This window comes from Actinia tenebrosa, unplaced genomic scaffold, assembly GCF_029948245.1.
Source record: "Actinia tenebrosa isolate PJP-AT-01 unplaced genomic scaffold, QUT_ActTen_1.0 PGA_scaffold8__29_contigs__length_14323225, whole genome shotgun sequence".
NCBI lineage: Eukaryota > Metazoa > Cnidaria > Anthozoa > Actiniaria > Actiniidae > Actinia > Actinia tenebrosa.
In genome coordinates, this window is record NW_028292585.1 from 11865642 (window position 1) to 11877128 (window position 11487).

General features: G+C 38.9%; 1 protein-coding gene and 1 long non-coding RNA gene across 4 annotated transcripts in view; one reads left to right on the forward strand and one right to left on the reverse strand.

Annotated features, from left to right (window-relative positions):
• Positions 1-4456, reverse strand: part of LOC148905182 (uncharacterized) — a 34086-nt gene extending 29630 nt beyond the window's left edge. The window contains exons 1-2 of the long non-coding RNA XR_016118710.1: positions 4331-4456; positions 4018-4243 (exon numbers count right to left, since the gene is read on the reverse strand). This is a non-coding gene — a long non-coding RNA (uncharacterized LOC148905182). The remainder of the gene's footprint in view (positions 1-4017; positions 4244-4330) is intronic.
• On the forward strand, positions 915-11485 carry LOC116289018 (uncharacterized). Of its 3 annotated transcripts, none has more exons than XM_089024124.1 (6): positions 915-1551; positions 6519-6601; positions 6912-7100; positions 7428-7511; positions 7637-8329; positions 9247-11485. In XM_089024124.1, exons 1-6 carry the CDS (start codon positions 1056-1058, stop codon positions 9430-9432), a joined length of 1731 nt encoding a protein of 576 aa, XP_088880250.1. In that variant the 5' UTR covers positions 915-1055; the 3' UTR covers positions 9433-11485. The 3 variants fall into 3 exon arrangements, with proteins under 3 accessions (XP_088880250.1, XP_088880252.1, XP_088880253.1); XM_089024126.1 differs by lacking the exon at positions 915-1551 and adding an exon at positions 4169-4258; XM_089024127.1 differs by lacking the exon at positions 915-1551 and adding an exon at positions 6198-6364.
• The last annotated feature ends 2 nt before the right edge of the window (positions 11486-11487 follow it).

An 11487-nucleotide genomic window follows, 5' to 3' on the forward strand; every position in this document is an offset into this window, starting at 1 on the left:
CGTCCACTCTCTTCACAGCACCAAACAGAAACCCTCATAAAAATGTTGAGAAGTACTAACTCGATATCGATCTGCTCTATCTAATTATATTCTTTGTAAATTTGGTACAATTTCAACTCTTCGGGATGGAGTGCATGGTGCATATAAGAAAAGTACACACCAACAGAAAAATGTCCGAACAATTTAAATATTTACCGCAGATATTTTAGAAATTTCTTATCAACCGTTGCAGTTTAGATACCAATTAATTAAAACCCATTAAAAATCTTGAAGTTTCTTTCTGTGGTTATGGTTAAAGTTAATCAAAATTCATTCATCTTAAGACTCCGATAAAACTTATTCCCCTTACAATTCCTTATTTCTGAGGGCCATCGCAGTCAATAGTTGATGCTAGTTAGTCTTGGAATCACTAAAGAAAGAAATTCACGGGCTTTCGTCCCTACTAGACACTGTGGAGTCTTTTGATCTTTCAGCTAAATTTTACCTCTCAAAGGGCGGTCGCAACTGAGAACTTCGGGTGGGCAAGCAGATTATGATCTTCAAGTGGCATAAAGACAGTAATGATGAAAAGGTAAATTACCTTTTAATTTTACCTTTTCATCATTACTGTTTCATTAGAAACACCGACGCAGCTCACACTAGTTTTTAGCTAGTGCCATAAAGACGTTTCTTCTCAAACAACACGTGTTTACAAAACATTTCATTTTATTCCATGACCACAGATTTCATCGAAAGACTTTTACTTGAAATAAACATTTGAGGGTTTGAGATTCAGTTCAAATTTGCCCAGAGCGTAGGTCGTGTACTAACTTGATTTTACTGGATATCTAGAAAGCCTTTACCTTTTTCGGCCACTCTCAGCATGATCACGTGGTGGATGAGCCCATATGAGAGCCGTGCAATTTCCGGATTTTTGTAAACAAATCTTCCGCCAGTTCAACCAGTGCACCACGTTTCCACTGAGGGACAATTTTACTTTGTATAATTTCTCAATTCTAGAAAATCAAACAACAGGTTTTTTCGTGTTCATTAATCATAATATAAAGTCTACTGACATGAGTCGAGATCCTCTTCACAGGAATCAGTTTGGGGGTCGTGTTGAACCAATCTTATTCGAGTCTATGAGCAGCTCAAAGAAACGGGGCTCCCAAGAACCCAAAACTAAACATTCTATTCAAATGGCTAGCCGTTCAACAGCGTTATTATCCAATGCCTTTATTGAACTTTCTCAAACGAGGGATAATCTAGAATGTATCCGTGAAGATGACGGAGGCCACGCATCGCAGCAGCCTACAACAGCAGATTTATTTACAGTCCCCACGAATCGACAGAAAAGTCGAAACCAATCGCCTGTGAGTAGCGACTCTAGGTGGGGGTTGGTAGACGACGAAAGCCAATCTGGCCATGAAGATAAAAAAATGTACAAGAAAATATGTGTGATGATCTCAGTGGTTTGTTTCATATCTATTGGCGGGTTATTGTTGACTGCTCTCATGTTGGTTGGATTTATTAGTTCGCCTTCAGGATGTACGTGTTCTACTAGTAATCAAGGTAGGTATACGATCAAACCTCTTTAAAGCCCCGTTTACACTGCGATTTTTGTGGCAATTTTCGGAAATATGAAATCTTTTGTCTCATCCTTCAAAAGAGACATTCGTCTAGGAAAATCTTGGTATCCTGTAAAAAAACTTTACCGTAAATTCTTTACCATTATTCATTATGGACAAAATCGCAAACAAAAACAAAAACAAAAACAAAAACAAAAAAAAAACAAAAAAAAATCGCTGCAAAAATCGCTAGTGTAAACGGGGCTTACAATTTCCTTCCATCCGTTCAATTGTTTGAAAAATCTCTACAATATTAATATCATTTTTCAAGTGCGTAGAAAGGAAAAAGGAATGTTAGTAGTACCTCCAAGCGTTTATTTTGTTCAGTAATAGGACCTGTTGAATTGAGTAAATGTGCAAGTGCATTTATTAATCCGTATTTCCTCGCATCCTGATTTAAAGTCTTATGACGATAACTCAAATCAATCGCTTCTATGTTTACTTATAGATTACTCCTTTCGGAATTCTTAGTTTTGCGTCAGTCCCTGTTAGCTTTACTAGAAACTATTTCACAAAAAATGTTCAGGGATCAAGTCATGTGATACTTGTAAACCTCTCGAGCTTGGACCTGGTAAATGTTCTCTTCTAGTGCGAATCATGACTACTATCCGATACTTAGATATGAAAATACTTTTTTAAACGGGTTTCAAATACTGGTATGTGGTCACTATATGCCCGGCTTTATAACACAGTAAGAATCGGATCAATGTTTATGTTGATGCCTCTAACCTCGTTCAATTATTCACAATTCGGATCCAAGTTCTTGGGAGCGATAAATAGGTTCTATAGCAGATCGGTAGTGTAATGTGGTGTCCCGTAACTATAGTCATCGATAAATGAAATCGTGATCATTTAGTTACACGAGCTCTTAAAAGATCAGTCGTAAGGTAAGATCAGTGCACTTCAATGTTGACTCTATGACCTTCCAAAGTAGCCTTTTCTTTTTATATCTCCTCGTATTTTGCTTTTACGTGCAAGGGTTAAGCTCGAGAATTCAACAACCACGTCAGTATTCTATGGTGTGTGTGGATGGAATCAGATTTCTCCAGAATGATATACCACCAACGTGGCTTTATCACATATTACGGTTTAGTCTGTACACCCAGTTGTTGAAATGTTTAACAGGGGTGGATCTGTTGTAATCCATATGAAGTACACAATAAAGTACACATAAATATACAGTCTTCATTTTAAAGCACGGGTGGCGTAGCGCGAGTGATAGGGCTCGCCTCTCACAGACACAGGATGGCTTTCCCGCGGACTCGGCGTCGTAAGTGAATAGAGTTGCTTGTAGGTTCCTTCCTGTGCCTCGAGGGTTTTTCTCTGAGTTCTCTGGTTTTTCCTCCCTCGGCAAAAATCAACTTCTAAATTCCAGCTGAAATCCAGTGGAAGAAAAGCCACTCTTTTGAATCCACTGTTAAACCCCTCTTTATTTATTTATATTTTTATTATTTTTATTTGATTGGATAAGACACAGTTCTTCTCTCCTCGGATAATAAACAGCGATGCGTGAAGTAAAACAAACAGAGTGTTTATTTTGTGTGGAAACAGCTACCGAGCAGAATAAACATTTCAGTTTCCGTCGATACACGATATGTACTCTAGTTCTAACACGCATTCAAGATCTTTCAGTCATACATACAATAGGTATTCAAAAATGGACACATTCCCGGATTAACAATATAAAATGTATCTCACCGTCGACACACATCTGATTTAATTTTTTATGAATGCAACTCTTTCGCAGTTTCGATTACCATTTTTTGCGCGAATAATCTAATAACTGAACAAATGGCTCCCCATCGATGGGGTAACGAATAACTACATATCGGGCAAGGGGTATCGCCTGATGGGGGTTTCAGCTTGATCTGTTCGGTATATGCTCACGGAATCAAATAATTGTTAGATACGTTTTGTTTATGTATAGGAAATCGCATGATCTCGAGTACAATTCGGAATTTATAGACGAGCATAGTTAATATTAACTATGGTACGAGTGATGTTTTGAAAGTTTTTAAAATTGGGCGATCCTTTAGGCGAGTTTGATTTGAGAACTTTCAAAACATCATGAGTATCTATAAATTTTGAATTGTACGAGAAGATTGTGCATTTTTTTGTTTATGATACACTCAACAAAACTTAGAAGCTTAATAGGGACTCTACAGAGTACAATTTGGGAATTAATGTACTCGTCTTGTCCAATCAGAATCGAGTAATTTTCTAGAGTGTATTATAAAACTTTCAAAATTATTGCTTATGCGTAAGTATGCAGAAAAAGAAAAACGTATGCAGTCTAGATGTGTATCAACTTGTAGTATATTTGGTGGTGTATGCAAGATACGACGCATGCGCCGTAGATCCATTCTTCTTTACACTGACATTAGTATTGCTAATGCCATGCGTGCCTTACTAAGTTTAATTCTGACCTCACCAGCATCTTCATCCAGCCATAATTCATCATATTGATACTCAGGAATGTCATTAAGTATATCGTGATAGTTCCCTAACTTTCCTCGGTCACAAATTGAGAAATTAAACATCTGATTTGTCAATCAGACGGCGCTGCCGTCAAAGAGAAAGCAAGAGACAAGAACATTGGAAATATAAAAGCATCGCCGCTCGAGGAAAGCGTTTTACTAAAAAAAAAAGAGGTATTTCGTTGCATTAGTTTAGGTATCCAGGGTGGTTAGAGATCAGGTGAACAGATATTATAGTGATTTTACCTGATTTTATCACTACGCAGGCTTGCCCTGAGTATCAGGCCTTGGTAGGGTGCCTGCGGATGAGATGGGGGCCTGTGAAAGAGCCTGATACTCAGGTGACGCAGGCTAGGTGTTACTCATCTCGAGCGTGAAAGAAAATTACTTGGTAGGCTTGGTAAACTGGGGTGCTTACAATTTACCCGGAAAAACCGGAAATTCCAAATATGGTATCAAAACTGATTTGCATATCTGCCACCCGGTTAGCTCAGTTGGTAAGAGCGTCGGGTTTTTTTTGCGGGAGGTCGTGGTTCAAGCCTAGGCCGGACCAACACTCAGGGTCTTAAAATAACTGAGGAAAAGGTGCTGCCTTTGTAATTACATCTGCACTTGAAATGGTTAGACCTTCAAGTCTTCTCGGACAAGGACTTAAAACCGTAGTCCCTGTCTCCCAACCCTTCCTAACCTACAGTGAATGGGGGACATAAAAGAACCTGTTGAATTATTCGTGTATTTTCTCCCGGTTCCACAGCCTATCCCAATCTGGAGGCATAACACTAATGTACTAATAAATCACTCATGATTGTAAGCTGCACGGCTTAATATGCAGCCCGTAAAGTCCTCCACTGCAATGTAAAGCGCATTAAGAAAATGTGAATATGCGCTATATAAGAACCCCATTATCATTATTATTATTTATCTTAGTATTCCGGAGCATGGTTAAAGTGTTACACGTTTCAACCTGTTCTAAGTTTGTCAGGTGAAAGCATGTCATTTATAAGTTCTGTGTAATTGACTAATAAGGATGATTTTTTCCTTCGGCTTGATTAAAAACCGAACCTGAAAATAATACAAAATCTATCAAAAAAGATATATTTTATCCATATGTGTATAAGAATATATATGAAATATATATTTGTATGTACTGCGGTTGTAATGTATCGAATTGAGCTGATCCTTGTAGTATATGAAGCAACTTATGCAGCTGCAAATTGAAAGACTCAGAAAAAATTCCGAGTCTTGGATTTGAACCCGTGCCCTGGCGATTCCATATGTCTATTCATGTTTAAACCAAACAGTATTGACGTAATTGCGGGACCTGAATGTCAATGTCATGGTCAGTCCAGTCCTGGAAATCTATTTTTAAAGTAATTATCATCCTATTCGTGTTCATTATCAAGCGCCAGAGATTTGCATGCTCATCTGTAACAACATTTCATGTTTAACCCCCATGGTTGGAAATATAGCCTTTTAAGTCATAGGATTACTCTTTTCTCCTCGCATCAAAATAATTAAAAAAAATTTTCTTTTACATTATAACCAAGGTCTGAAATAGAAAATCTTTGTTAAAATATATAAAGGATTCGGTTTCTAAATTGAATTTTTTGCTGTAGAGTCATTGGGGTATGGCATCACATGGTTTAGGTAGGAAACTATCCGGGGGGGGGGGGGGTACTCCCATATATGGACTATATGGGCATGATCCGCTGAACAGGGTATGGTTTTTCGAGCTTCTTGTCATAAACAGGGTATGCAATTTCACTCAAGGTCCGAATTCTTCCTGAGTTTCTTGTCATATTCAGGGATTCTACTTTCGTATTGACTGAAACTGGTTACCATGGTCGTAAAAAAACGATACGCGAGATGACATGATAATTGAAACAGGAACTCAGTGCAATTAATTATATCTTTTGTCATAAACAGGGTCTACAAATTTGATTTTTTTGTCATAAACAGGGTACCCCTGTCAGAATCCCAGCGGAACACCCCTACCCAAATTCTGGCGGAGTACCCCCCCCCCCCGGGGAAACTATTAACCCTCCCTGCATAGCAAGATGTCACTGACGACCTACCGCATACAAAATTTATAGATATCAAGTATTACTCTTCTTAGTCACACGCATGACTGTCTCGCTAGTGCTGCCTTCCTTAACTGTTTTCCTGTTTAATTTATTTGTTTGAGTTCATCCGGGCAAACTGGCGTTGGACTTTTCGTTAGTGGGTTGCAATCGAAGACATTTGCATCCTTCGCGCATCTTTCACGTGTGGTTATTTTATGTATGATTAACTACTTGTACCTCCATTTGCAGTTTTTATTTTATCCAGCTTGAGCCCTAGGAAAGTGCTTACAGCATCTTTGCCCCATTTATGTATGTGCGTAGACCTTATATGGATGCATGTTCCAATGTTTACGATTCCTTATACTTTTCAGTACCTCGCCAATCAGAGCTTCAGAAACAAGTCAAAGAAATGGATCAGATGGAAAGAAATGTGTCAGAGATATTAAACACAATGGTATGATAACCATCAGCGTGCTGTTACTGAGGCAACTCATGCTCAATGCTGGTTTGGGCTGCCTGTGTGTCTTTATGAATGCAAATTAATAAATCGTGGTCCTCTTTTATCGTATCTAATTGTTTAGTAAGGGAACCACCATTAACTAGCCACTTGAAGGACTAAGTTACTGTCTTAGTAATTTTAAGACCCTCAGTGTTCAATTCTTTAATCGTTTTGGTTTGATGAAGTCCCTTTTTCAAAAGTAACAAGGATATAATAATCTTCACCTTGATAAATCCATATCAAATGCTGTTTTATTATCTTTCAGAGAAAACAAAACGAAGAATTACAAAGACTGTGGATTCTCCTCAAAACTACAAGAGAAGAACTTCAACAAATGAAACCGACGACTGAGACACCTGTATCCATGACAACAGAAGAGACAAAACCAACACAGTCCAGCAGCTTGAACACGACTAATATGACCAGCAGTGTCACCCCTAGCAACACACCTTTCGTAAGATGTCTTTTCTGGTCATTAGATTCGCATTCGTACTGTGTCAAGTTATAAAGCACTTGGGGATTAGAAGAACAAGAGAGACGTGTTAGGAGAAGCACGACGCGTAGTGGAGTGCTTCTCGACACTCCTCGAGTGTTCTGCCAATCCCCAAGTGCTTTATTGCTGCAAACAGCACAGCAAGCAAGTTTTTACATTTTTAAAATAAAATACAAATAACAATCCTGACCTTTATTTTAGATAATGACGCAACTGAAAGTGCGCGCGCGTGCTGTGTGCGCTCCCAACTAATCAGTAAAGTGAAGTATTTTAAAACAATTTTCCCAGGTTGATCCAATACAAATATCTCTGACGCAACTTTGGGAAGCTCACAATGAGTCAGTTCAAGAGATAACGAAACTCAATATTGAGGTAATTTAAAATATCGGGTTATAATTATCAATTTATTTAAGAACTGATTTGTCATTAGCAGTGTGACCACGAACTCTTTAAATTCTTATCTTTCTTGCTTATTAATATGGAAATTTGTATTTCAGGTCCGAAATATAAGTCTCATCCCGGGCCCTATAGGGCCTACTGGAAGAAAAGGTCCTAGAGGACCCCCTGGAAAACTTGGCCCGAATGGACGCCCAGGGAAAAATGGAGCTCGAGGACCTGTTGGACCTCAAGGACCAATGGGCCTTCGAGGGTACAACGGTACGAGAGGCCCTACTGGCAACCAAGGCCCACCTGGTCCACAAGGACCAAAAGGAAATCAAGGCCCAGATGGTCCTCAAGGACCAGTGGGACCTAGGGGATACAATGGCTCTAGGGGCCCGAATGGACGCCCAGGGAAAAATGGAGCTCGAGGACCTGTTGGACCTCAAGGACCAATGGGCCTTCGAGGGTACAACGGTACGAGAGGCCCTACTGGCAACCAAGGCCCACCTGGTCCACAAGGACCAAAAGGAAATCAAGGCCCAGATGGTCCTCAAGGACCAGTGGGACCTAGGGGATACAATGGCTCTAGGGGCCCACCTGGACAACCAGGAGTGACTGGTCCACGAGGGAATCCAGGAAACACCGGATCAAGGGGACCCCAAGGACCCCAGGGATCACAAGGACCTGCAGGACCCCAGGGACCACCTGGTGCAGGGAACTTTAGTCAGTGTGTCTACAAAAGAGCTGATAGCAGTGGTACTGGGGCAAGCAGAACTGCACATAATAGTGTATTAGTAGCTGAACCAGCTGTAAGTCAAACATTAACTTTGTGCAAAACGCGTCCACACATAAATATTTGATTCTTTTCTTTTGTCAAAATAGACTTAATTGGTCTTGGTGCAATGTTTTCAGACCACGTGTCATTCCCAAAAGTATTCCTGTTTTGTTTAAGGTTAAATTGTGTAGACACATGAATTCATTCACACAACTCATACAAAATTATATCTCATTTTCTATGGAACGACTCGTGGTCTGAAATTGGTAAACATGTACTGCTTCCTTTGCTTGAGATACATATGAGAATATGAACTAAGAGAAGGAATCCTACCTATATAGCCTTGTAACCATCATGCGCACAGTTTGATGCTATTTTTAGTTTGGAGATATTTTGAGCGAAGAACCTGATTGGTTGATTTCTTGAGGGTAGACGGCTTCCAGTCTTGCAGTAAACAAAACCTGTGTTTTTGTTGTGGACGTAGAGAGATATGGCGCTTTTCGTGTCCTAAAACGAGGCATTAAAGGGAAGCATGATTATCGTGCGGGCATGGTAACGAGTTAAAAATAGCATAAATGATTCTAAAAATAGCATCAAAGTGTGCACATGATGGGGCACGGGGGTTCCTTCTCTTAGTTCATTTTCTCTTGGATACATGCCTGTATCGTTACCGTAATTCGTCTTCTTACAAAAGAAGGAAAGAAAGAAAGAAAGAAAGAAAAAGAGAGAGAGAGAGAGAAAGAAAGAAAGAAAGAGAGAGAGAGAGAGAAAGAAAGAAAGAAAGAAAGAAAGAAAGGAAGAAAGAAAGAAAGAAAGGAAGGAAGGAAGGAAGGAAGGAAGGAAGGAAGGAAGGAAGGAAGGAAGGAAGGAAGGAAGGAAGGAAGGAAGGAAGAAATTATAGTGAATTTACGTGTTTTGCTATTTGCTACATCTTATTTGTTTTCCATGCAGGGTCGCAGAATCATCGGTACTGTCTGCTCAACCAATAACGCTCAAGAGACCATGCTTGAAAGCGCACTTCGATCAGGACAAAGAAAATACGTCTGCTCATGTCGAGGGTTGTCAAATCATTTCAACAGAAGGAAAAGTCAAATGTATTGTTATTTACATTACTGGGAGTGCCCTCTAAGCACTTAACAAAACGAAGCGATCGATTATACAAATGACCGCTGATCCGCACATTATTATTTATAGTATTTACTATTGCTCGATCACTTGTCAGAAAACAATGACGGATTCCAAACGAATGACAGCAGAAATGATAAAAAGCGATTGGATTTAGACATATTAATTAGTTTATTATTTTTAGACGAAACTATTTCATATTATTCAATAATATTATTATTTATACCCTTAATCGCTGCAGACATTCGAGCATTCAACGTAACAAGACCTTTAAATTTAAAGAATTCGACAACAAGCTCGTTGCTTTTGATATTCACATATCTATCAACTGCATGTTTAGTGACCCTCTTTGTTCATATTTGGATAGTCTTTATTCGTAAGACGAAGAAAGGTTTGATATCTTTCTAAATTCTTTTGAAAGACGCACAGATTTACTCTGCAAAGTTGAAATATTCGATAAATATAAGACTTGGAATAAGCTTGCTTTTCCATTCATTCCATAAGCAAAAGCGATCGATCGTAAATACTAACAAGTTTTGACACAGGAAAACGTGTCAAATGTGCTGTGCACATTGGATACTTTGAATAGAGTACAAGACTATTTGGGATTTAGTCATTGTAAGACAGAAGAAAGTCCGTGGATTCGGTTTGAATATTTTTTACGGTCAAATTGAACCAGCATAAACGAGTCTTGTTCGCAAACCCCAAAGCAAGCCTCCGTCTCTCTGAGAACCAGTGTTATGGTGGCTCCATCGGCTCAAAAACACCACACAAAACATTATTGAACAGAAGATTCTCCATCTACAGAAAAAGTTTGGTCTCGAAAATTTACCCTGCGAGCAGAGTCTCCTTAACCTTCCCCCGAGTGAGAGAAAGGAAAAAAGACTCTTTCCTTTCTCTCACTCGGGGGAAGGTAAAGGAGACTTTGCACGCAGGGTAACCTCAGAATGGAAATAGTACGAAAAAACGTAGTAGCTAGGAACAGTTGATCATAGGTAGGGACGGTTGATCATAGGAAGGGACGGTTGATCATAGCTAGGAACAGGTAATCATAGCAAGGGAAAAGTGAGGTATAAGTGTGGAATACTTCTATGGGAGACTATACGTATGAGCGACTATATGACATTCTACCATGAAGTACATCCCTTCCAAGGAAAACAAACACTCGATCGATCGATAACAGTCAATAAAATACACAAACTGGACGACAAACTTGATGGAGATTCAATGTTTTGGCTGGTTTCAGGTGGTTTCAAGATGGTTTCAGGTCGTTTCAGGTCGTTTCAGGTCGTTTCAGGTCGTTTCAGGTGGTTTTAGGTCGTTCCTTGTTTTAGTAAATACCAATAGTACTATCTTAGATCAATGACGCAGTAGAAATTCCTTGCCCGCCCCCATTCAAGCTTACGGCATGAAATACGTTTTTGTCATGAAAATATTCGACTAGAAATAAATATGTTTTGCTAATCAAACCTAATATCATTTTTCTTGCTAATAAAATAATATAAAACTCGTGCGAGTACTATTTTACATCAATGACGCAGTAGAAATTCCTGGCCTGTCCATTTACAATCTTTTGTTTACGTAACTAATTCGAGTTGTATCAAAAAACAAAAATCGCACTAAAAGTTTCTAATTTAGCTCCCCCAGTTTCTAATTATCTGCTTAGAACTACCAAATTAAGTTTAAAGTAAGTTGGATTAAGGCACTCTTACCACGAAAACCACATATGCTCAACCTCTTTCACCTCTTCCGTGTACCGATCTTACAGATCTCAACATGCATTTTCACCTCGTGTTTCACGAATGTCAATCATGACGAGGTCCACCAATGGCATTCGTAACACTAAATTCCGATCATACCTAACTCAACAAAAACAAATGTACTGTGCCCATAGGCACAGCACAAAAAAGAAATTATACTCTAAGGAATGTACGCTACAATTATTTGTAAATATATCAATTACTTTTATCTTCTTTTTTTGTTGTTGTTGTTGTTGTTGTTGTAAATTTCGTGTAAATATTTTAAGATAGTTTGGAAAATAAAGATTGATTACTATTTACTTTAACT

What these genes read in the sequence shown, in the direction of transcription:
- LOC116289018 (XM_089024124.1), top strand. Translation starts at nt 1,056, where the DNA reads ATGAGTCGAGATCCTCTTCACAGGAATCAGTTTGGGGGTCGTGTTGAA. An exon ending in GTGTTCTACTAGTAATCAAG is followed by an intron (nt 1,552 to 6,518) that starts GTAGGTATACGA and finishes TATACTTTTCAG; the next exon opens with TACCTCGCCAATCAGAGCTT. An exon ending in TATTAGTAGCTGAACCAGCT is followed by an intron (nt 8,330 to 9,246) that starts GTAAGTCAAACA and finishes TTTTCCATGCAG; the next exon opens with GGTCGCAGAATCATCGGTAC.